This window comes from Coregonus clupeaformis, chromosome 9, assembly GCF_020615455.1.
Source record: "Coregonus clupeaformis isolate EN_2021a chromosome 9, ASM2061545v1, whole genome shotgun sequence".
NCBI classification, from domain to species: domain Eukaryota; kingdom Metazoa; phylum Chordata; class Actinopteri; order Salmoniformes; family Salmonidae; genus Coregonus; species Coregonus clupeaformis.
In genome coordinates, this window is record NC_059200.1 from 34,444,889 (window position 1) to 34,471,700 (window position 26,812).

Genomic DNA, 26,812 nt, shown 5'->3' on the forward strand with positions numbered 1-26,812 from the left:
TGTAACATACTGTTTTACAGAATCATGGCTTTCTCCGGATATATTGTCCCAGTCCATACAGCCAGTGGGGTTCTCAGTTCATCGCGCGGATCGGAAGAAATACATCTCTGGGGAAAACAGAGGTAGAGGGGTATGTCTCATGATTAACAACTTGTGGCGTGATGGTGGTAACGTACGGGAACTCAAGTCCTTTTGTTATCCTGATCTGGAATACCTCACAATCAAATGCTGCCGCATTACCTCACGAGAGAATTCTCTTTGGTTGTCACTGCTGTGTATATTACCCCCCAAGCCGACACCGCGACAGCTCTCAAGGACCTACACTGGACTTTTTGCAAACTGTAAACCTCATATCCTGAGGCCACATTCATTGTCGCTGGGGGCTTTAATAAAAGGAAATCTGAGGAAAACGCACCTGAAATTCTATGAACACATCTGCTGTGCTACATGCAGAGAGAACACGCTTGACCATTGTTTTTTTCTTTTTTTTCTTTCTTTAGGGGGTAGATCAGCTTTAATATTTCAGATAGATTGTAACTTCATCAATGTAATTGTCTGAATCACTTCCAATCCCCCATATGTTTTTTTTTCTTCTCGCAAATATATTATATATATATATATATATATATATATATACAGACATACATAGTCCCGTGTAGCTCAGTTGGTAGAGCATGGCGTTTCCAACCCCAGGGTTCTGGGTTCGATTCCAACGGGAGGCCAGTATGAAAATGTATGCACTCACTAACTGTAAGTCGCTCTGGATAAGAGTGTCTGCTAAATGACTAAAATGTAAATACATATATATATATACATACACACATACACACATATATACACACACACATATACAGTGGGGAGAACAAGTATTTGATACACTGCCGATTTTGCAGGTTTTCCTACTTACAAAGCATGTAGAGGTCTGTAATTTGTATCATAGGTACACTTCAACTGTGAGAGACGGAATCTAAAACAAAAATCCAGAAAATCACATTGTATGATTTGTAAGTAATTCATTTGCATTTTATTGCATGACATAAGTATTTGATCACCTACCAACCAGTAAGAATCCCGGCTCTCACAGACCTGTTAGTTTTTCTTTAAGAAGCCCTCCTATTCTCCACTCATTACCTGTATTAACTGCACCTGTTTGAACTCGTTACCTGTATAAAATACACCTGTCCACACACTCAATCAAACAGACTCCAACCTCTCCACAATGGCCAAGACCAGAGAGCTGTGTAAGGACATCAGGGATAAAATTGTAGACCTGCACAAGGCTGGGATGGGCTACAGGACAGTAGGCAAGCAGCTTGGTGAGAAGGCAACAACTGTTGGCGCAATTATTAGAAAATGGAAGAAGTTCAAGATGACGGTCAATCACCCTCAGTCTGGGGCTCCATGCAAGATCTCACCTCGTGGGGCATCAATGATCATGAGGAAGGTGAGGGATCAGCCCAGAACTACACTGCAGGACCTGGTCAATGACCTGAAGAGAGCTGGGACCACAGTCTCAAACAAAACCATTAGTAACACACTACGCCGTCATGGATTAAAATCCTGCAGCGCACGCAAGGTCCCCCTGCTCAAGCCAGCGCATGTCCAGGCCCGTCTGAAGTTTGCCAATGACCATCTGGATGATCCAGAGGAGGAATGGGAGAAGGTCATGTGGTCTGATGAGACAAAAATAGAGCTTTTTGGTCTAAACTCCACTCGCTGTGTTTGGAGGAAGAAGAAGGATGAGTACAACCCCAAGTACACCATCCCAACTGTGAAGCATGGAGGTGGAAACATCATTCTTTGGGGATGATTTTCTGCAAAGGGGACAGGACGACTGCACCGTATTGAGGGGAGGATGGATGGGGCCATGTATCACGAGATCTTGGCCAACAACCTGTAATTTTCATCATAGGTACACGTCAACTATGACAGACAAATTGAGGAAAAAAAATCCAGAAAATCACATTGTAGGATTTTTAATGAATTTATTTGCAAATTATGGTGGAAAATAAGTATTTGGTCACCTACAAAAAAGCAAGATTTCTGTCTCTCACAGACCTGTAACTTCTTCTTTAAGAGGCTCCTCTGTCCTCCACTCATTACCTGTATTAATGGCACCTGTTTGAACTTGTTATCAGTATAAAAGACACCTGTCCACAACCTCAAACAGTCACACTCCAAACTCCACTATGGCCAAGACCAAAGAGCTGTCAAAGGACACCAGAAACAAAATTGTAGACCTGCACCAGGCTGGGAAGACTGAATCTGCAATAGGTAAGCAGCTTGGTTTGAAGAAATCAACTTTGGGAGCAATTATTAGGAAATGGAAGACATACAAGACCACTGATAATCTCCCTCGATCTGGGGCTCCACGCAAGATCTCACCCCGTGGGGTCAAAATGATCACAAGAACGGTGAGCAAAAATCCCAAACCACACAGGGGGGACCTAGTGAATGACCTGCAGAGAGCTGGGACCAAAGTAACAAAGCCTACCATCAGTAACACACTACGCCGCCAGGGACTAAAATCCTGCAGTGCCAGACGTGTCCCCCTGCTTAAGCCAGTACATGTCCAGGCCCGTCTGAAGTTTGCTAGAGTGCATTTGGATGATCCAGAAGAGGATTGGGAGAATGTCATATGAAACCAAAATAGAACTTTTTGGTAAAAACTCAACTCGTTGTGTTTGGAGGACAAAGAATGCTGAGTTGCATCCAAAGAACACCATACCTACTGTGAAGCATGGGGGGTGGAAACATCATGCTTTGGGGCTGTTTTTCTGCAAATGGACCAGGACGACTGATCCGTGTAAAGGAAAAAATGAATGGGGCCATGTATCGTGAGATTTTGAGTGAAAACCTCCTTCCATCAGCAAGGGCATTGAAGATGAAACGTGGCTGGGTCTTTCAGCATGACAATGATCCCAAACACACCGCCCGGGCAACGAAGGAGTGGCTTCGTAAGAAGCATTTCAAGGTCCTGGAGTGGCCTAGCCAGTCTCCAGATTTCAACCCCATAGAAAATCTTTGGAGGGAGTTGAAAGTCTGTGTTGCCCAGCGACAGCCCCAAAACATCACTGCTCTAGAGGAGATCTGCATGGAGGAATGGGCCAAAATACCAGCAACAGTGTGTGAAAACCTTGTGAAGACTTACAGAAAACGTTTGACCTGTGTCATTGCCAACAAAGGGTATATAACAAAGTATTGAGAAACTTTTGTTATTGACCAAATACTTATTTTCCACCATAATTTGCAAATAAATTCATTAAAAATCCTACAATGTGATTTTCTGGATTTTTTTTTCTCATTTTGTCTGTCATAGTTGACGTGTACCTATGATGAAAATTACAGGCCTCTCTCATCTTTTTAAGTGGGAGAACTTGCACAATTGGTGGCTGACTAAATACTTTTTTCCCCCACTGTGTATATATATATATATATATATATATATATAGCTATTTAAAAATATATCCATTCAAATATCTTGCATATCTTATTTTCCATCGTAATCGATTAATATGCGTAATAATGTCAGCAGTTCATGCGTAGGATTTTAACCTATAACCCGGATTGCCATTGTATTACATTACATTTTTGACAAGCAATTATTATTTTAGCAAACAATTATTGTGGTTAATCCTATATTCTCCCTAACATCCTTACCCCCTTGCAACAGATGTGGGATAAACATACACGCACATACTCTAACACACTCAACCACATTCCTCCACAATCAACCATAAGCTCAGATGCTCAACGGTTGTTACATCCCAGAGCCCAACTCAAGAAAGGACCTGATTTACGAATGCATATACAGTTACAGCTGTTTGAGAAAGCATGCAAGATTGAGCAAAAATTTGACAACAATGTGAGATTTGATTAATCTATTTAATCTATGTCAAGTCCTAGGTGATAGAGATCAGATCCACCCTCTTCACCTGAGACACAAACACTCTGGTACCCCGTTGTAACCATTTTTCCCAAGCATCTCCGTGTGTCAGACCTTTGATTATTTTGTGCCACTTAGGCCACAATAATAAGTCCCCTCTCTGATTGTCCGAGTGTGACCCTCTCCCCATGGGTTACTGTTGCCAGCACTGCCAGTACCTGGGTGGGGGTACCCCACCGGAATCCCTCAGATGGGTGTCTAGGATATACGGTTGGGGATCGTTCCATCATGATAGGACAGTAAAAAAATAGATTAGATGTATACTATATTTTAAAATGTATATCCCTCATCTGCACAAAATTGGAATCTCTCTCACAACCCCTGCTCACAGACACACGTTGGTTCTGGGATATGAAACCATTTCCTTTCTCACTCACTTAACACCACACTTATTCAAAAACAAAAAACGCACACCACACTTTCCATCACCATTCATCCACACATACCCACATACTGTGCCGTCTATGTCTTCTGTTCGCTATGTTTTTATCTCCACTATGTTGATTGCGTACATGTGTTCTAATTAGTTGTATTTGAAGATGTATTATTTTGCTTGTTATCTTTTCTTGTAATACCGTTTTATCCTTTTATAAAATACTATACATACTATAAATGTTTATTATTACAATCCCTACCATGGCTAGTATTGGATGCTCCATTATTCGACTCCTCTATTAGAACTTTCAGAATAGCCATGGAGTAGTCTTTGTGTCGCGGTACATTTGGTTGTCAATATACAGTTTAACGACAACGAGAGCAACACGCTTCCCTTTTAATCTATTTTCCTTGAAGATTGTGTACAGAACTTTGCGCCTTTCTGCAATCTCCCTCAGGAACTGATCATTCATTCCAATTTCGGTGCCAGCAAGTCTTTTACCTAGGCTTTTAACCATTACTTTATCCTTAAAAAAAGCAAATTTGGCAACGATTGGACGCTCATATCTTTGTCCGAAATGGTGTACACGTTCAAGTTGGATTTTATCGGCAGCCTCGAGTGGGATTTGAAGCGCTGTTAGAAAGAAGTCCTTCACAATAGTCTCGGTTACCTCTACCTCTTTTTCCTGGATACCCATCAGTACTATGTGGTCCTCTGTAGCTCAGCTGGTAGAGCACGGCGCTTGTAACGCCAAGGTAGTGGGTTCGATCCCCGGGACCACCCATACACAAAAATGTATGCACGCATGACTGTAAGTCGCTTTGGATAAAAGCGTCTGCTAAATGGCATATTATTATTATTTATTTATTATTATTACTAGATTTTCTCTCATCGATCTAGTTTGCATGTCTAGTAAGGCTTCTCTCAGAAAGTTGTTCTCCTTTTTATGTTCCTTAACGTCCGTTTCTATCTTAGTGACTGTCTCTTTTAGTTTTTTTGTATCTTTCTCCATTATCGCAGCTTTTCCGTCACTCATTTCAAGACTCGCCTTCAACTCTTTTACATCATTACTGACCAACTCTAGTATGCCCAGTTTGTCATTTATCAACTTCAACAGGTCGCTTTCCACACTTACCAGTCCCAGTGGTGAAAAGCATAAATCATCTGTATCAGTCAACGAGTCACGTTTTCTCTTGGAGATTGATTCTCCTCGTTTATCTTCCGTCATGTTTGGGTGTTGCGTGTTGTTGTAATATTTGTCGATACATTTCTCTAGCCTTATAATTTGTTTTGTGTTATTATCCAGATTGAATGTTATTACCCTCGAATATATGAAGTGCTAATATTTAGTCTAACTTACTGATATTGAATATTATGTTTTTATCTTGAGGTGATTTTTACCGCTGTGTATTCAATACGCCATCTTGTCTACCAGAAGCCTGGTAGACCATTGTTACTCTCCCTTCCGGGATGGCTAGAAGGCCATCCCCCGCCCTCCCTTAGGCAAATCAGACCACACCTCCATCCTGCTCCTCCCTGTGGTAAGGACTGTACAGAGTTACTCTGACTAATCGGAATCTATGCTTCACGTGGACTGGGAAATGTTTTGGGTTGCCTCTGAGAATAGGATCGACGTATACACTGACTCAGTGACTGGGTTCTTTAGGAAGTGCAAAGAGGATGTTGTTCCTACTGTGGCAATTAGAACTTATCCAAACCCAAAACTGTACATAGATGGCAGCATTCATGCAAAACTGAAAGCGCGAACCACCACATTTAACCACGGCGACGTGACTGGGAATATGGACATGAACAAACAGACCAGCTATGACCTCCGTAAGGCAATCTGAGGCAAAACGACAGTACGGGGGAAAAAGTGGAGTCGCAATTCAGCGGATCAGACACGAGACGCATGAGGCAGGGACTCCAGACAGTTATGGATTATAAAGGGAAAGCCAGCCATGTCTCGGACACCGATGCTTCGCTCCCGGACAAGCAAAACACCTGCTTTGCCCGCTTGGAGGAAAACAACACCGAGCCGCTGACGTGGTCCCCTGTTGCACACGAGGACTGGGTGCTCCTGATCGGCATGGCCGACGTGAGTACGACATTAAAGCGGGTTAATCCTGGCAAGGCTGCCGGCCCAGACGGCATCCCAAGCCGCGTCCTCAGCACGTGCAGACACAGCTGGCTGGAGTGTTTACGGACATATTCAATCTGTCCTTATCCCAGTCTGTTGTCCCCACTTGCTTCAAGATGTCCACTATTGTTCCTGTACCCAAGAAAGTGAAGGTAACTGAACTAAATGACTCGCCCCGTAGCACTCACTTCTGTCATAATGAAGTGCTTTGAGAGGCTATCACCCGACACTCTAGACCCACTGCAATTTGCATACCTCCCCAACAGATCCTCGGACAACGCAATCGCAATTGCACTGCACACTGCTCTATCCTACCAGGACAAGAGGAATACCTATGTAATAATGCTGTTCATTGATTACAGCTCAGCCTTCAACACCACAGTGCCCTCCAAGCTCATCCCTAAGCTCAGGGACTGAACCCCTGCTTGTCAACTGGGTTCTAGACTTCCTGATGGGCCGCCTCCAGGTGGGGAAGGTAGGCAACAACACCTCCGCCATGCTGATCCTCAACACGGGTACCCCACAAGGGTGCGTGCTCAACCCCTTCTTGTACTCCCTGTTCACCCATGACTGCGTGGCCTCGCATGTCTCCAGCTCAATCATCAAGTTTACAGACGACACAACAGTGGCAGGCCTGATTACCAACAACGAGACAGCCTACAGGGAGGAGGTGAGAGCCCTGGCGGAGTGGTGCCAGGAAAATAACTTGGCCCTCAACGTCAACAAAACGAAGGAGCTGATCGTGGACTACAGGAGACCGCAGAGAGCGCACGCCCCCATCCACGTCAACGGGGCCACAGTGGAGAGGGTCAAAAGCTTCAAGTTCGTTGGCGTGCACATCACTAAGGACCCTTCACACTAATGGTCCCTTTACACCAGAGTTTCCGTTAGCCGTTAATAGCCAGCTTTTGGCCGGGAGATGGTGCAAAAAATAATGCTTTTTAGCCTATTCATTGATGTAAATACCAGTTGATGTAAATACATTTGACCGGTCATGCTTATCGGTCTATGGGTTCATTTGCATAATTACATGGAATTAAATTGCTGCGTGTAAATTCATAATGTATTTTATCATACACACAGCATACAGATACAGAGCCTTTTAGCAGAAAATCTGTCAGACAGCGCTTTTGTAAGCCCAATCATTGCGCAACAATTCTAAATGCAATCTTGTGCTAAATTCTTTTTGGGACACGATTAAAAATAGATCTTTTTTTTTTTTTCTCAACTGGTAATTGAAGAGTGCTTCCCATTCACCATTCAAATACATAGGCAACGGAAGGCAGACTTCATCAGCGCGTCACACCACTTTGCAATGACTTGGAGGTATGAATTTTGAAACATATAGCTACTTAATTGTTTAAAACCTGAACGTTTTACTACATACTATGAGGCATGTTTTACCTTGCTTCAAAGTAGCCTAGGCAAAATCCTACCATATCCGTGGATGCAATTATTTTATACAGACTTCCATATGCCATTGAAACCAACTAGCCTATTTCTCTCATGTTCTAATTGGTTTTCAACTTTCTTTCATTGTCCGGTAGCCAAATGCACATTCGTGCGTAGGCTACTGCCTTGTGCGCATTGCTGTGCTAATAATGTTAAGAAATAATAGTTTCTATCAACATTTTAGGTAAACTTTCTGATCTGTTGCATCAGATTCATTGCTTTAAAAAAAATGTACCCTAGACCTACTGGTTGTATGAATTTGGGATCTATCGTCCCACAACTGTCCCAGAGTCTGTTTGGGCTAATTCATTCTCGACAAGCTGACCAATAGAATAGGTCAACCTTTCTACTATGGTGGATAGTAGCTTGACATAGACTCATAGACGGCTAAGCTTTCCCTAAGTAAATTGAAGGAAATGGGCAAAATTATATAACCTAATTAGCCTACTGTCTATACATAAATACATAAAATCATTCAAAATAGGCTACTAAAGCATGATTTGGCCACAGAGGATCAATAGCTTCCCCTAGCCTTAAAGAAAATTGCATTGCCTAGAGTCGGAAGGAAAGGCAGTACGTGCAATTTTGGAAGTGTGTGCTGCAAATAGCAAATAGATGATTGTTGAGTTGCAACTGTCAGTGAAAAGTAGAGGCCCAGCCAGGCATATCACAATATTGTATTACTCAATCGTGGGAAAACATAGTTTGGAAAGCATATGGCTATTGCTGTAAAGAGAAGTCAATGAAAGACTCATCTGTCTTTTAGTTATCAAAATTCTCAATTTAATTGAGCGAACAACAGTAGGATAATAGCCTATCTTATTGGCACCAGCGGAGAGCATCGGCCATATCCCTGGTGAGTGCTCACTGCATATTCACTCTTTATCATTGTTGGGTCAGTGCCGCTTAAAAGTTTTGTTTTTGGACAATCATTTCCTCCTCCAGTTTAGATGGACGTCATATTCTATTTGTGTCTCCCCTTCTCGTAGGCCTATTATATGGACAATGTTGTTTTTATTGATTGTTGCGACCGGGAGACCCATGGGGCGGCGCACAGTTGGCCCAGCGTCATCCAGGGTAGGGGAGGGAATGGCCGGCAGGGATGTAGCTTAGTTGGTAGAGCATGGCGTTTGCAACGCCAGGGTTGTGGGTTCGATTCCCACGGGAGGCCAGTATGAAAAATAAAATAATGTATGCACTCACTAACTGTAAGTCGCTCTGGATAAGAGCGTCTGCTAAATGACTAAAATGTAAATGTAAATGTAGTAGAATTGCATCAAATGTGTTTTTCCCGTGCAAAGAAAAAATAAACATATCTGATATAGCCTATAGCCCAGGCCTCTACACTATACACACTCAGCCATGCATTGAACAGCCTTTTTTTGCAAACAGTGATTGAGTTATATTATTAGCCTAAATTATGACTATCCAATCTACTCAAAACATTATGAATAGTAGGCTATCTTACATATGTATGCAAACGCAATGATGCATGGAATGCTTTATTATGAAGGTGCATTTTTATGGTTAAAATTTGCTTCCCCAAACTTGAAACTCACGCTCTGCCTATGCATAGGCTAGTGATTTTGCTGTTCGTTACTCGTCTTGTTGGCTGAGAAAAAGTAAATGCGGACAGTTATTCTAACATCTTCAAAGTGTGCGGTAAGGACACACATCATTGCGTCCTCGACTTGCATGTTCTGTTAAGATTAATTGCCATAATATAAATGTGATTTCTGTCATTCTGAGGACTGTGGATGGACGCCCTAATCAGGTTATGCACACAATGGACATGGGTCCAAATGTCCGGTAAATTGAAATGCTGCCGGTCAAATGTCCGGCGCAACGGTTTCATACCGGAAACCCTTCTTCACACCTACAGAGTGGTGAAAAAGGCCCAACAGCGCCTCTTCAACCTAGGGAGGCTGTACAAATGTGTCTTGGCCCCTAAAACCCTCACAAACTTCTACAGATGCAACTTCGAGAGCATTCTGTCAGGCTGTATCACCGCCTGGTACGGCAACTGCACCGACGGCAACCGCAGGGCTCTCTAGAGGGTGGTGCAGTCAGCCCAACGCATCATCGGGGGCACACTGCCTGCCTTCCAGGACATCTACAGCCGTGGTCAAAAGTTTTGAGAATGACACAAGCATTGGTCTTCACAAAGTTCGCTGCTTCAGTGTTATTATATATTTTTGTCAAATGTTACTATGGTATACTGAAGTATAATTACAAGCATTCCATAAGTGGCAAAGGCTTTTACTGACAATTACATTAAGTTTATGCAAAGAGTCAATATTTGCAGTGTTGACCCTTCTTTTTCAAGACCTCTGCAATCCGCCCTGGCATGCTGTCAATTAACTTCTGGGCCACATCCTGACTGTTGGCAGCTCATTCTTGCATAATCAATGCTTGGAGTTTGTCAGAATTTGTGGGTTTTTGTTTGGCCATCCGCCTCTTGAGGATCGACCACAAGTTCTCAATGGGATTAAGGTCTGGGGAGTTTCCTGACCATGGACCCAAAATGTTGATGTTTTGTTCCCCGAGGCACTTAGATAGCACTTTTGCCTTATGGCAAGGTGCTCCATCATGTTGTAAGTTGCTCTCGGAGGATGTGTTGGTACCATTATTTATTCATGACTGTGTTCTTAGGCAAAATTGTGAGTGAGCCCACTCCCTTGGCTGAGAAGCATCCCACACATGAATGGTCACAGGATGCTTTACTGTTGGCATGACACAGGACTGATGGTAGCGCTCACCTTGTCTTCTCCGGACAAGGTGTTTTCCGGATGCCCCAAACAATCGGAAAGGGGATTCATCAGAGAAAATGACTTTACCCCAGTCCTCAGCAGTCCAATCCCTGTGCCTTTTGCAGAATATCAGTCTGTCCCTGATGTTTTTCCTGGAGAGAAGTGGCTTCTTTGCTGCCGTTCTTGACACCAGGCCATCCTCCAAAAGTCTTCGCCTCACTGTGCGTGCAGATGCACTCACACCTGCCTGCTGCCATTCCTGAGCAAGCTCCGCACTAGTGGTGCCCCGATCCCGCAGCTGAATCAACTTTAGGAGACGGTCCTGGCGCTTGCTGGACTTTCTTGGGCGCCCTGACGCCTTCTTCACAACAATTGAACCTCTCCTTGAAGTTCTTGATGATCCGATAAATGGTTGATTTAGGTGCAATCTTACTAGGAGCAATATCCTTGCCTGTGAAGCCCTTTTTGTGCAAAGCAATGATGACGGCGCGTGTTTCCTTGCAGGTGTAACCATGGTTAACAGAGGAAGAACAATGATTTCAAGCACCACCCTCCTTTTAAAGCTTCCAGTCTGTTATTCTAACTCAATCAGCATGACAGAGTGATCTCCAGCCTTGTCCTCGTCAACATTCTCACCTGTGTTAACTAGAGAATCACTGACATGATGGCAGCTGGTCCTTTTATGGCAGGGCTGAAATGCAGTGAACATGTTTTTTGGGGATTAAGTTCATTTTCATGGCAAAGAGGGACTTTGCAATTCATTGCAATTCATCTGATCACTCTAAATGACATTCTGGAGTATGTGCAAATTGCCATCATCAAAACTGAGGCAGCAGACTTTGTGAAAATTAGTATTTGTGTCATTCTCAATTATTTTGACCACGACTGTACAGCACCCGGTGTCACAGGAAAGCCAAGAAGATCATCAAGGACATCAGCCACTCGAGCCACGGCCTGTTCACCTCGCTACTATCTAGAAGGCGTAGACAGTACAGGTGCATTAAAGCTGGGACAGAGAGACTGATTTAACAGCTTCTATCTCCAGGCCATCAGACTGTTAAACAGTTATCACTAGCCGGCCTCCGCCCAGTACCCTGCTCTGAACCTTAGAAACTTTAATTAGCCAGCTACCACCCAGGACTCTACCCTGCACCTTAGAGACTGCTGTCCTATGTACATAGTCATTGAACACTGGTCACTTTAATAATGTTTACATACTGTTTTTTACCCACTTTATATACAGCTGTGGAAAGAATTAAGAGACCACTGCACATTTTTCTTAAATCAGCATCTCTACATGTATGACAGCCATTTCATTCCAGTGTCTGTTGAATTCCAACACAGGCACACCTCATTCTACTGAATTAGGTACTGATTAGGTGATCACCTGACCAAATCTTATTTAACGAGGAAAAGTATAAAAACCACTGCTGTGGTCATCACTATCCTCTTGCAATAGGACCAGCTGGATGGCAAAAACAGTGCTAATAGTACCTCAAAAGTAATATTAATCAAAAAATAACTATTGACCATCCAAAAGAGTTGAAAAGGAAAGTTCTGGATCAAGACCCTGTCATGGCAAGCCCAATCAAGACGCATGGAAGCTGTGATTGAAAATGAGGGTTATTCCACCAAATATTGATTTCTGAACTCTTCCTAAGTTAAAATGTTGGTATTGTGTTGTTTAAAAAGGAACATGAACTTATTTTCTTAGCATTATTTGAGGTCTGACAACACTGCATCTTTTTTGTTATTTTGACCAGTTGTCATTTTTTCCAAATAAATGCTCTAAATGACATTTACATTTTAGTCATTTAGCAGACGCTCTTATCCAGAGTGACTTACAGTTAGTGAGTGCATACATTTTCATGACTATTTTTATTTGGAATTTGGGAGAAATGTCAGTAGTTTATAGAATAAAACAAAAATGTTATTTTTACCCAAACACATACCTATAAATAGTAAAACCAGAGAAACTGATAAAAAAAATGTAATGGCTATTGTAGCTGGAAATGGCTGATTTTTAATGGAATATCTACATAAGCGTACAGAGGCCCATTATCAGCAACCATCAGTCCCATGTTCCAATGGCACGTTGTGTTTGCTAATCCATGTTTGTCATTTTAAAAGGCTAATTGAACATTAAAAAACCATTTTGCAATTATGTTAGCACAGCTGACAACTGTTGTGCTGATTAAAGAAGCAATAAAACTGGCCTTCTTGAGACTAGTTGTGTATCTGGAGCATCAGTAATTGTGGGTTCCCACATATGCTGAGCACTTGTTGGCTGCTTTTCCTTCACTCTGCGGTCCAACTCATCCCAAACCATCTCAATTGGGTTGAGGTCGGGTGATTGTGGAGGCCAGGTCATCTGATGCAGCACTCCATCACTCTCCTTCTTGGTCAAATAGCCCTTACACAGCCTGGAGGTGTTTTGGGTCATTGTACTGTTGAAAAACAAATGATAGTCCCACTAAGCGCAAACCAGATGAGATGGCGTATCGCTGCAGAATGCTGTGGTAGCCATGCTGGTTAAGTGTGCCTTAAATTCAAAATAAATCACAGACAGTGTCACCAGAAAAGCACCCCCACTCCATAACACCACCTCCTCCATGCTTTACGGTGGGAAATACACATGATAATCCATTCACCCACACCGCGTCTCACAAAAAAAATCTCCAATTTGGACTCCAGACCAAAGGACACATTTCCACCGGTCTAATGTCCATTGCTCGTGTTTCTTTGCCCAAGCAAGTGTCTTCTTCTTATTGAAATTAACTTTTAACAAGGCACACCTGTTAATTGAAATGCATTCCAGGTTACTACCTCATGAAGCTGGTTGAGAGAATGCCAAGTGTGCGCAAAGCTGTCATCAAGGCAAAGGGTGGCTACAAAATATATTTTGATTTGTTTAACACTTTTTTGGTTACTACATGATTCCATGTGTGTTATTTCATAGTTTTGATGTCTTCACTACTTTCTACAAAGTAGAAAATAGTGAAAATAAAGAAAAAGCCCTGGAATTAGTAGGTGTGTCAAACCTTTTGACTGGTACTATATGTATTTATGTTCTGGACTCGTTCTGATATTGCTCGTACTTATATATCTTCATTTCTTGTTCAAAAAAAAGAAGGAGAAAAAAAAGGGTTTATGTGTGTATTTTGTTTAGCTAGATATTGCTGCATTGTTGGAGCTAGAAACATAAGCATTTCGCTGCAACTGCGATAACATCTGCGAAACTGTGTACGCCTCAATTTTTCCCTTTCTACCTGATTTGATCTAGTCTCCTCTCTTGTACCAACTGTTTTTTTGCTCCTCCATCCCCCCACCTAGGGCTGTGGGGGCCATGACATTTTTTAGCCGGTTATTGTCATGCAAAAGCCTGCTGGTCTCACGGTAAATAAATTCTTTATTTTAGTCAGGTCTAAAGAAACATGATATGAAGAAAATGTATTTCAGAAGAACAGAATATGAGTTGGCCTACTGTAGGCTTGTTCATTTAGCTGACAAGATATGCTTATAAGTCCCGTGGCATTATTTTATTGTATATGATTTTATAGTAAAAAATAATATAATTGAACTTAGCTGAATAAAATAGAAAGGATATTTTTCCCATTACAGAGTGAGTGCGCAAATTAAGTGAGCGTAAAAGTGATATTTTGAAACAGGTCCTGTACTGTATGCTAGATTTAGTTATTTTGAAACTTTAGTACAAATCAAATCAAATGTTATTTGTCACACGCGCCGAATACAACAGGTGTAGACCTTACAGTGAAATGCTTACTTACAAGCCCTTAACCAACAATGCATTTTTAAGAAAGAATACAAAAAAAATCACACTAAAAATACAATATAAAATAATAAGAAATAAAAGAGCAGCAGTAAAAATAACAATAGCGAGGTTATATACTGGTACCGAGTCAATGTGCGGGGGCACCGGTTAGTCGAGGTAATTGAGGTAATATGTACATGTAGGTTATTAAAGTGAATGATACAAACCTTACAATGTCTTAGAAATCAAAACATACTGAATATGGGCTGCATGGTGCGACCAATAGGCTATTGATGATTAGAGAAAGTAGCAAAAAAAGTTTGCGCTCTGTTCTTTGCCTCAGACTCCACAGCTGTTCGCTCAACAAGTGATCATATTTTCACCCATCAGACTGTTCTCAATTTAATCTTGTCTTTAGTAATATGTCAAATTAGTTTAGATTTAGAATGGCCCATTGTCCAGTGGTGGAAAAAGTACCTACTTCTCATACTTGAGTAAAGGTAAAGATACCTTAATAGAAAATGACTCAAGTAAAAGTGAAAGTCACCCACTAAAATACTACTTGAGTAAAATTCTAAAAGTATTTGGTTTTAAATATACTTAAGTATTAAAAGTAAGTATAAATCATTTCACATTCCTTATATTAAGCAAAACAGACGGCTCATTTTTCTTGTTTTTTTTAATTTATGGATAGCCAAACTCATACATCATTTACAAACAAAACATTTTTGGTTAGTGAGTCTGCCAGATCAGAGGCAGTAGGGATGACCAGGGATGTACTCTTGATAAGTGTGTGAGTTGGACCATTTTCCTCTCCTGTTAAGCATTTAAAATGTAACGAGTACTTTTGGGTATAAGGGAAAATGTACATTATTTTATTTTAGAATGTAGTGGAGTAAAAGTTGTCAAATGTAACATAGTACAGATATCCCCTTTAAAAAATGTATGTAGTACTTTCAAGTATTTTTACTAAAGTACTTTACACTACTGCCATTATCAAATGGGCAAGAACAGGGGCTGGGGAAAAAAGACATGTCATCTGTATGCACTCGAGTAGCGAATGGAGGCCGCACGCTTTACCGTGGGTCTGTTTTGTAGGCTACTTCGGTTTTATAGCGGAGCATGTGCCTAATATGAGCAGCAGATAAATACATATAAGAACACTTATCTCACTCCACGCATCAACCACTGTTTGAGGAGCATATTCTCGCTGCCTGACAGGTGATATTTCCGTCCAAACTCTGAATGCAATGGGCTCTCCAACCTTGTTCCTGCAGCTACCCAGTGCTTAATTTGGGAACCAAGTGAAATCTATTCTGGAGCACGATAGTAACATGTTTTCGCAACGAAACATACACTTCGGAAAGTATTCAGACCCCCTCACTTTTTCCACATTTTGTTACGTTACAGCCTTATTCTAAAATTGATTAAATAAAACAATTTCCTGAGCAATCTACACACAATACCCCATAATGACGAAGTGAAAACAGGTTTTTATACATTTTTGCAAATGTATAAAAATAAAAAACTGGAATAGCTTATTTACATAAGTATTCAGACCCTTAGATATGAGATATCAGGTGCATCCTGTTTCCCATTGATTATCCTTAATGTATCTACAAATTGAATGGAGTCCACCTGTGGTAAATTCAATTGATTGGACATGATTTGGAAAGGTACACACCTGTCTATATAAGGTCCCACAGTTGATAGTACATGTCAGAGCAAAAACCAAGCCATGAGGTCGAAGGAATTGTCCGTAGAGCTCCGAGATAGGATTGTGTCGAGGCACAGATCTGGGAAGGTTACCAAACATTTTCTGCAGCATTGAAGATCCCCAAGAACACAGTGGCCTCCATCATTCTTAAATGGATGTAGTTTGGAACCACCAAGGCTCTTCCTAGAGCTGGCCGCCCAGCCAAATTGAGCAATCGGGGGAGAAGGGCCTTGGTCAGGGAGGTGACCAAGAACCCAATTGTCATTCTGACAGAGCTCTAGAGTTCCTCTGTGGAGATCTCCAGAAGGACAGCCATCTCTGTAGCACTCCACCAATCAGGCCTTTATGGTAGAGTGGCCAGACGGAAGCCACTCTTCAGTAAAAGGCACATGACAGCCCGCTTGGAGTTTGCCAAAAGGCACCTAAAGGACTCTGACCATGAGAAACAAGATTCTCTGGTCTGATGAAACCAAGATTGAACTCTTTGGCCTGAATGCCAAGCATCACATCTGGAGGAAACCTGGCACCATCCCTACGGTGAAGCATGGTGGTGGCAGCATCATGCTGTGGGGATGTTTTTCAGCGGCAGGGACTGGGAGACTAGTCTGAATCGAGGCAAAGATGAACGGAGCAAAGTACAGAGAGATACTTGATGAAAATCTGCTCCAAAGCGCTCAGGACCTCAAACTGGCGCGAAGATTCACCTTCCAACAAGACAACTAAGCACACAGCCAAGACAACGCAGGAGTGGCTTCAGGACAAGTTTCTGAATGTCTTTGAGTGGCCCAGCCAGAGTCCGGACTTGAACCCGATTGAACATCTCTGGAGAGACCTGAGATTAGACGTGCCGCAACGCACCCCATCCAACCTGACAGAGCTTGAGAGGATCTGCAGAGAAGAATGGGAGAAACTCCCCAAATACAGGTGTGCTGAGCTTGTAGCGCCATTCCCAAGAAGACTCGATGCTGTAATCGCTGCCAAAGGTGCTTCAACTAAGTACTGAGTAAAACAATTTTTTTCATTGTCATTATGGGGTATTGTGCGTAGATTGATGAGGGAAAAAAAACTAATAAATTTTAAAATAAGTCTGTAACGTAAGAAAATGTTGAAAAAGTCAAGGTGTCTGAATACTTTCCAAAGGCACTGTATATGCAAAAGCATGTGTACACCCCTTCAAATGTTGTGGATTCGGCTATTTCAGCCACACCCATTGCTGACAGGTGTATAAAATCGAGCACACAGCCATGCAATCTCCATAGACAAACAATGGCGGTAGAATGGCCGTACTGAAGAGCTCAGTGACTTTCAACGTGGCACCGTCATAGGATGCCACCTTTCCAACAAGTCAGTTTGTCAAATTTCTGCAGGGCTGCACTGGTCAACTGTAAGTGCTGTTATTGGTATTTTGTATTTTGTTAGGATCCCCATTAGCTGTTGCAAAAGCAGCAGCTACTCTTCCTGGGGTCCACACAAAACATTAAATATGACAATACAGAACATTAACAGACAAGAACAGCTCAAGGACAGAACTACATTTTTAGGATAAGACACACGTAGCCTACATATCAATACATACAAACTATCTAGGTCAAATAGGGGAGAGGCGTTGTGCCGTGAGGTGTTGCTTTATCTGTTTTTTGAAACCAGGTTTGCTGTTTATTTGAGCAATATGAGAATGAACGGAGTTCCATTCAATAATGGCTCTATATAATACTGTATGCTTTCTTGAATTTGGGGACTGTGAAAAGACCCCTGGTGGCATGTCTGGTGGGGTAAGTGTGTGTGTCAGAGCTGTGTGTAAGTTGACTATGCAAACAATTTGGGATTTTCAACACATTAACGTTTCTTATAAAAAGAAGAAGTGATGCAGTCAGTCTCTCCTCAACTCTTAGCCAAGAGAGACTGGCATGCATAGTATTTATATCAGCCCTCTGATTACAATGAAGAGCAAGACGGCCGCTCTGTTTTGGGCCAGCTGCAACTTAACTAGGTCTTTCCTTGCAGCACTGGACCACACGACTGGACAATAATCAAGATAAGACAAAACTAGAGCCTGCAGAACTTGCTTTTTGGAGTGTGGTGTCAAAAAAGCAGAGCATCTTTTTATAATGGACAAACCTCTCCCCATCTTTACAACCATTGAATCTATATGTTTTGACCATGATAGTTTACAATCTAAGGTAACACAAAGTAATTTAGTCTCCTCAACTTGTTCAACAGCCACACCATTCATTACCAGATTCAACTGAGGTCTAGGACTTAGGGAATGATTTGTACCAAATACAATGCTCTTAGTTTTAGAGATGTTCAGGACCAGTTTATTAGTGGCCACCCATACGAAAACAGAATCTTTGTTAAGGGTTTCGGTGACTTCATTAGCTGTGGTTGCTGATGCGTATATGGTTGAATCATCAGCATACATGGACACACATGCTTTGTTTAATGCCAGTGGCAGGTCATTGGTAAAAATAGAAAAGAGTAGAGGGCCTAGAGAGCTGCCCTGTGGTACACCACATTTTACATGTTTGACATTAGAGAAGCTTTCATTAAAGAAAACTGAGTTCTATTAGATAGATAGCTCTGAATCCATGATATAGCAGAGGTTGAAAAGCCATAACACATACGTTTTTTCAACAACAGGTTATGGTCAATAATATCAAAGGCTGCACTGAAATCTGACAGTACAGCTCCCACAATCTTCTTATTATCAATTTATTTCAACCAATCATCAGTCATTTGTGTCAGTGCAGTACATGTTGAGTGCCCTTCCCTATAAGCATGTTGAAAGTCTGTTGTTAAATTGTTTACAGAGAAATAGCATTGTATTTTGTCAAACACCATTTTTTCCAACAGTTTGCTAAGAGCTGGCAGCAAGCTTATAGGTCTACTGTTAGAACCAGTAAAGGCCGCTTTACCATTCTTGGGTAGCGGAATTACTTTGGCTTCCCTCCAGGCCTGAGGACAAAGACTTTCCTCAAGGCTCAGATCAAAGATGTGACAGATAGGAGTGGCTATAGTCAGCTACCATCCTCAGTAGCTTTCCATCGAAGTTGTCAATGCCAGGAGGTTTGTCATTATTGATTGATAATGTGAAGTGGAAACGTCTAGGAGCACCAACGGCTCAGCCGCAAAGTGTTAGGCCACGCAACCTCACAGAATGGGGCTGACGCGTGTAAAATGGTCTGTCCTCGGTAGCAACACTTACTACCGAGTTCCAAACTGTCTCTGGAAGCAACGTCAGCACAATAACTGTTTCTTCGGGAGCTTCATGAAATGGGTTTCCATGGCCGAGCAGCCGCACACAAGCCTAAGATCACCATGTGCAATGCCAAGCGTCGGCTGGAGTAGTGTAAAGCTCGCCGCCATTGGACTCTCGAGCAGTGGAAACGCGTTCTCTGGAGTGATGAATCACCCTTCACCATCTGGCAGTCCGACAGACAAATCTGCGTTTGGCGGATGCCAGGAGAACGCTACCTGCCCAAATGCATAGTGCCAACTGTAAAGTTTGGTGGAGGAGGAATAATGGTCTGGGGCAGTTTTTCATGGTTTGGGCTAGGCCCCTTAGTTCCAGTGAAGGGAAATCTTAACACTACATCATACAATTACATTCTAGACGATTCTGTGCTTCCAACTTTGTGGCAACAGTTTGGGGAAGGCCCTCTTCTTTTTCAGCATGACAATGCCCCCGTGCACAAAGCGAGGTCCATACAGAAATGGTTTGTCGAGATCGGTGTGGAAGAACTTAACTGGCCTGCACAGACCCTGACCTCATCCCAAAGGTGTTCGATGAGGTTGAATTGGAACGCCGACTGCGAGCCAGGTCTAATCGCCCAACATCAGTGCCCGACCTCACTAATGCTCTTGTGGCTGAATGGAAGCAAGTCCCCGTAACAATGTTCCAACATCTAGGGGAAAGCCTTCTCAAAAGAGTGGAGGCTGTTATTGCAGCAAAGGGGGGACTAACTCCATATTAATGCCCATGGTTTTGGAATGAGATGTTCGACAAGCAGGTGTCCACATACTTTTAGTCATGTAGTGTATTTCACTTAACTGTTGACAGCCCATATGCATGCTCGAGAAAGGAATAAAGGAGAGAGAGAGGAGGAGATGGAAAAGCATGGTGGTGGAGATATTCTGTATAGCTAAAGGTAATGTGTCTCCCAATTTAATTATGAAAATATAAAAAATGCCCTATTACTAGGCTATTCAAATCAAATACATATTCACTAATTGTATTCTAACTGTATGCCACCCTGCACAATCAATGAACCAACAGCATCACCTATGGCTACACGTTCTTTCCCAGACTCATGGATAGAGATTTTGAAGCGTAGCATAAGGTAACCAGTCCATCCAGTATGCATAATAATACAGTTCACGCTCAAAGGCGATTACTGGAATTTGTTTAATTTTGGAGTATATGCTAGACCAATTATGTACCAAAGACATCTTAAATCAGTTTTGTTTTATGTTTTTCTGCCATGCATAATATGCAGTAGGCAATGTATTGTATAATGGCACAATCATAATTTTAATTCAGGTTTTATTTTTTGGGCCTGGGCTAATAAGCCTTTGCATAAGCTCTAATATGTTTTGAATTAATCATCACCTTAGAAAGCGATGTCTATTTCATTGTGTTAGGCGTTGAAACAACATCCACAACCATGTTTTACACTGTTTCAACCTGCTGTTGAACTTCTTTCTTCAAATTGATCATCACAGTGAGGTGAGTTTTAAAAGTACGTTAGGCTTACTGTTTTGATGATAAGTGTTTGATGTAATTTTCGATTGCATTTGTGTTGTCAGAGTGGTTCGAGGGACAATAGAGCCCTGAGTACCAGGCCATTAGGACCTGATGGTAGTTAGCAAGTTGGGTACTACCAAAGCATGTCCAGAGTGCATAAAAGGAGATTACCGTGACTCAACCGTCACGTGGAATTTTACTGCGGTTATGACTCATGACTGCTGGTGTGGCAGTAATACGGTCACCGTAACAGCCCTACCCCCACCCCCTTTGCGCTCTTCATTCTCTGTCAGGCCCTTAGGCCTGGCTTCGTCCTAACCACAGTCCATCTCTGTCTTTCAGATTGTCCTTTACCAAAGGCCACTTCCCCAAGCTGGCTGAGTGCGCCCACTTCCACTACGAGAACGTGGACTTTGGCTCCATCCAGGTAAGCAAGCACTTAGCAGGGCACTACGATGCTGCAATGTTGTCCAAAAATGGTGAACCTTCTGGTGTGCCAAGGTATCTACCTTGGTTGTGATATGATGCATTTATATTGCAATGAAAACTGTGGAGTTGTTTTGAGTGGAATATCACTGTATAGCCTAGTGCTAATCTTTGCTGATTACATAGTTCAGGAAGACAGTTGTAGTTTGACTCCACCTCTTTGTTTAATGTGGTGTTTGGTGGAGTAGGCTATGTGTGGTGAGGATGCTGGTGATATTAGGCTATTCATGGTGGTTGTGAATTGTCTTGTAGCTAGATTTTGTTTTGGAATTCCACATATTAGATGTTGCCAGTGGTATTACGTGGTTGTGATTTGCATGTGCTCATAAATCTTCATAACATTGTTGACAATACTGAAAGAATGGTAGGAGAGCCCTAACTGTGTGGCTGTATTGAGCATGTTGTGTGTGGCTGTGTGGAATCCTGCTGGACCCCTGTAGCGGAAGAGGCCTCTTTGGCTCAAGGGGAAATGGAGGGGATCTTTAGTGTAATTAACATTTAGTGACGTAACGTCTTTATATCAGAATGTTTCTCTACGTCGCAAAATAAGCACACATTTGCATGGTTAGCTTGAAAGAGGTATTTCCACCAGTCACATCTGCACTGTTACCCAATGGATATTACATCATAAATCCGCTATACATAATGCTTAATTCCCACTTCTGCCGACTCCTACCTCTATTGAGTGTTTCTCCATATGGTGAAAGGAGAGGTCTATTATCTGAGCCTTGCTCAATGGTTCCCTCCCTGTGCAGGCTAAGGAGACACACACAGAAGGTGCTGCAATGCCACCAGGGAGCCCAGAGCTCCACTGTTGTTGTGGTGCTAGAGAGAATTAAGGATGCTGGATAATGGAACACACACACAGATCATTATGCACACGCACGCAATAATCACGATGCACGCACTCACAAGCACACACTCGCACACACACACACACACACGTCGGCAGGTAGCCTAGCGGTTAAGCACATTGGGCCAGTAACCGAAAGGTCGTTGGTTCGAATCCCCGAGCCGACTAGGTGAAAAATCTGCCGATGTGCCATTAGGCAAGGCACTTAACCCTAATTGCTCCTGTAAGTGGCTCTGAATAAGAGCGTCTGCTAAATTACTAAAATGTAAAATTATAGACAATAGATCTGCAAGAACTGGAAGATGACCAGAACGTTTTGAATCCTGTTATGATAATATCTCAGGAGCGTGGAAACTCATATCCCCTCAGATTGGTTTGTGATGGATGTTGATGTAGTTCTTCTCCACATCCAGTAGAGGTCAGCATTGTCTCTGACTAGTTAGCACAGAGAGACTCCAGGAAGAGACTGAATTCTCTTGCTGGGCAGAATCCTGCATTGACTTCCCACTCTCTCTCCACCAGGAGTTCCACTAACCAGCACAATCACATAGTGATAATACAAACATAATTTGCATCATTGTACATCACCATTGGCTGAAGAACAAGTGTTCGACACAGATCTTTGTCCATACAGATCCTATACATTCTATGATTCTAAATGCAATTATATGCTTCTGCCATTCTCAGATGGCATGTATGGCTGTTGGTTTCCCAGCTGGGTTTCGTCTACTCTATGCTGGCTCTGTTGTGCTGTGGCTGCTTGCTGCATTTCAGCCTTCCTCGTGGTGGTTTTAGGAGGGCTTTGTGATTACGGCTCCCTCTTGTATTACTTCCCTGGCCTACATGTTTTCTTCACTGGTTTCTTCAGGGTTGGTTGGTATGCACTGTACGTACAGTGCCAATGTTTCCTCTCTCTGTGAACAGGCACACTATAGTGTGTAACTGTAGCCTGCTGCCATCTTCACTGTTAGGACATACAGAAACCCTATGTGAAGACTGAAAAAAGGCCTCCTTCCTTCCTTCATTTGTTCCTCACATATCTTGAAGTATCCCTGATCTGAAATCAAAATGATTTATTCAAAGAAAGAGGGTGCGTTTTATTAAAACAGGGCTCTTTGCCTTTCTGTTTTCACCAAAGACCACACTAGATGAGAGTGGTTGTTGGAGGAAAGGAGAGGGTGAGAGGAAGGCAAACCTTTGGAGTGAGGAGGATGATTTAGGAATAGAAGCTTATTGATAGACAATTCAGATGTATTGGGAATCATTGAAGACAGGCTGGCTTTTGACAGCAATCTCTTAATTGGTAATGATTCTTACAAAGCCAGTAAGATAATGCCTTTCCGCCTGACAAAGATTGTTGTAGTTTAGCCAAGAGGGTTTTTGGTAATTGTCTGTGAAATGATTATATCTAGCCCATAGACGTGTTTGCCCCATAGGTACAACTGAATGGGATACACTGCTCCCAGTTGCCCCTTTGTCTAGAATTTAGACATGAAGCTCTAACTGTAGGTTCAAACTGAATGGTTCATCTCTATTCTAATCTAATTTCACCAGACAGTGACCGAGCAGCAGGCTTCGTAGAAAGCCAGCCATTAAAATTTCCGCCCATCGATCGGTCTCGTAAGCAGTTTACTATTGACCCTTTGTCACCCACAGACACATGTCAGCGTCTCTCTCAGATATTAGGCTACTTAACGTGGTCCGAGGCTGTTCACTGGGGGTTACCTAGTCTTTATCTCACCTAAATACACTATATATACAAAAGTATGTGGACACCCCTTCAAATTAGTGGATTCTCCTATTTCAGCCACACCCGTTGCTGACAGATGTGTAAAATCGAGCACACAGCCATGCAATCTCCATAGACAAACATTGGCAGTAGAATGGCCTTACTGAAGAGCTCAGTGATTTTCAAAGTGGGAGTAGAATGGCCTTACTGAAGAGCTCAGTGACTTTCAACATGGCACCGTCATAGGATGCCATCTTTCCAACAAGTCAGTTCGTCAAATTTCTGCCCTGCTAGAGCTGCCCCGGTCAATTGTAAGTGCTGTTATTGTAAAGTGGAAACATCTAGGAGAAACAACGGCTCAGCCGCGAAGTGGTAGGCCACACAAACTCACAGAACGGGACCGCCGAGTGCTAAAGCGGGTAGCGCGTAAAAATCGCCTGTCCTCGGTTGCACTCACTACCAAGTTCCGAGCTGCCTCTGCAACTTCAGCACAATAACTGTTTGTTGGGAGTTTCATGAAATGGGGAAGGCTCTTTCCTGTTTCAGCATGACAATGCCCCAATGCACAAAGCGAGGTCCATACAGAAATGGTTTGTCGAGATCAGTGTGGAAGAACTTGACTGGCCTGCACAGAGCACCTTTTGGATGAATTGGAACGCCGACTGCGAGCCAGGCCTAATCGCCCAACATCAGTGCCCGACTTCACTAATGCTCTTGTGGCTGAATGGAAGCAAGTCCCCGCAGAAATGTTCCAACATCTAGTGGAAAGCCTTCCCAGAAGGGTGGAGGCTGTTATAGCAGCAAAGGGGGGACCAACTCCATAATAATGCCCATGATTTTGGAATGAGATGTTCAACGAGCATGTGTCCACATACTTATGGTCATGTAGTGTATTTGGGATATGGGTTTTTCAGCATCACATTTGAGGGCAGCACACATAAAATACATCTGAGGTTGACAGTTGGCCTTTGCTTTGTAGGTGGCAACTTCAACAAGCATTCCTTGTTATTTATTTTACATTTACCCAAATTACATACATAACGTTTCCTCCTCTCATTTTGTGTGTGTGTGTGGCTGCTGCAGCTGCACACAAAGGAGGAATTGTTTAGCTGGGGATCACTCATAATGGAGGCTTACTGTTCAGCAGAGGGCCATTGTTTCACCTGGCAATGGGCTGGGAAACACCAATGCTCTGGCTCTCTCTCGCGTTCACTCTCTCTCTCTCTCTCTCTCACACACACACACACACACACACAGAGAGAGAGTGTTTAGAACGGCAGAGCCACAGATGCATTTACCCAGAACTGCGGTGTGTGTCTGTATAATGCACCAGACTATCTGCGCTAAACAGAAGTGTCGTCCCAAAGGCAACATTCACCGCCCCAACACACTGACTCAAGGCTCCTCTCCCTTCCCCCCCCCCTCTCTCTCACACACACACACACACACACACACACACACACAAGGACGAGAATGTAGACACCTTACTCTGCAGTCGGCTAGACCCTGCTCCAGCCCGTGTCTCTCTTTCTCCCTCTCTCTCCCCCTCTCTCTACTCCCCACTCCCAGCCAACCAGGTCAGTGGACACATGATAGCTGAGCCCACAGCCTCCTATGACTGTCAGCCAAATGCCAGGGAAAGAACACTTCCACTACTACGCCAGCCACTCTCCTCCTCCAGCCTTTCTGTTTATCTGCAACTCTACACTTTCCTCTTCAACACATACTGCAGCTGGTGCAGCGTTTATGCTAGCTCCTTAACTCTTAGCTCTTTTAGCAGCGAGCTCTACTAAAATGACAACACAATCAATGTACAAGCTCTAAGAGTGTCACACTAGGTCTGAGACTGGGTCTAATATGAAAGAAGCTCTATGGATACCTTCTATTAATATGGTATATGAATATACAGTGCATTCGGAAAGTAATCAGACCCTTTGACTTTTTCCACATTTTGTTACGTTACAGCCTTATTCAAAAATTGATTAAATGTTTTTTTCCCCTCATCAATCTACACACAGTACCCCATAATGACAAAGCAAAAACAGATTTTTATGAATTTTTGCAACTTTATATTTTTAAGAAACGGATCAAATTTACATAAGTATTCAGACTCTTTACTCAGTACTCTGTTGTAGCACCTTTGGCAGCAATTACAGCCTCGAGTCTTCTTGGGTATGACAAGCTTGGCACACCTGTATTTTGGGAGTTTCTCCCATTCTTCTCTGCAGATCCTCTCAAGCTCTGTCACTCTATTTTCAGGTCTCTCCAGAGATGTTTGATCGGGTTCAAGTCCGGGCTCTGGCTGGACCACTCAAGGACATTGAGACTTGTCCCGAAGCCACTCCTGCATTGTTTTGGATATGTACTTAGGGTCGTTGTCCTGTTGGAAGGTGAACCTTCGCCCCAGTCTGAGGTCCTGAGCGCTCTGGAGCAGGTTTTCATCAAGGTTCTCTCTGTACTTTCCTCTGTTAATCTTTTCCACGATCCTAACTAGTCTACCTGTCCCTGCTGCTGAAAAATATCCCCACAGCATGATGCTGCTACCACCATGCTTCACCGTAGGGATGGTGCCAGATTTCCACCAGACTTGACACTTGGCATTCAGGCCAAAGAGTTCAATCTTTGTTTCATCAGACCAGAGAATCTTGTTTGTCATGGTCTGAGAGTCCTTTAGGTGCCTTTTGGCAAACTCCAAGCGGGCTGTCATGTGCCTTTTACTGAGGAGTGGCTTCCGTCTGGCAACTCCACCATAAAAGCCTATTTGGGGAATGCTGCAGAGATGGTTGTCTTTCTGGAAGGTTCTCCCATCTCCACAGAGGAACTCTGGAGCTCTGTCAGTGTGACCAT

At 42.8% G+C, this 26,812-nt stretch overlaps 1 protein-coding gene across 1 annotated transcript in view; it reads left to right on the forward strand.

Moving 5' to 3' along the window:
* The window catches only part of LOC121573937 (rho GTPase-activating protein 32-like), a 220,313-nt gene that overhangs the window by 97,326 nt on the left and 96,175 nt on the right, over window positions 1-26,812 (forward strand). Inside the window, exon 6 of the mRNA XM_045222570.1 lies at window positions 21,240-21,324. Within this exon, the coding sequence (XP_045078505.1) occupies window positions 21,240-21,324 (85 nt within the window). The remainder of the gene's footprint in view (window positions 1-21,239; window positions 21,325-26,812) is intronic.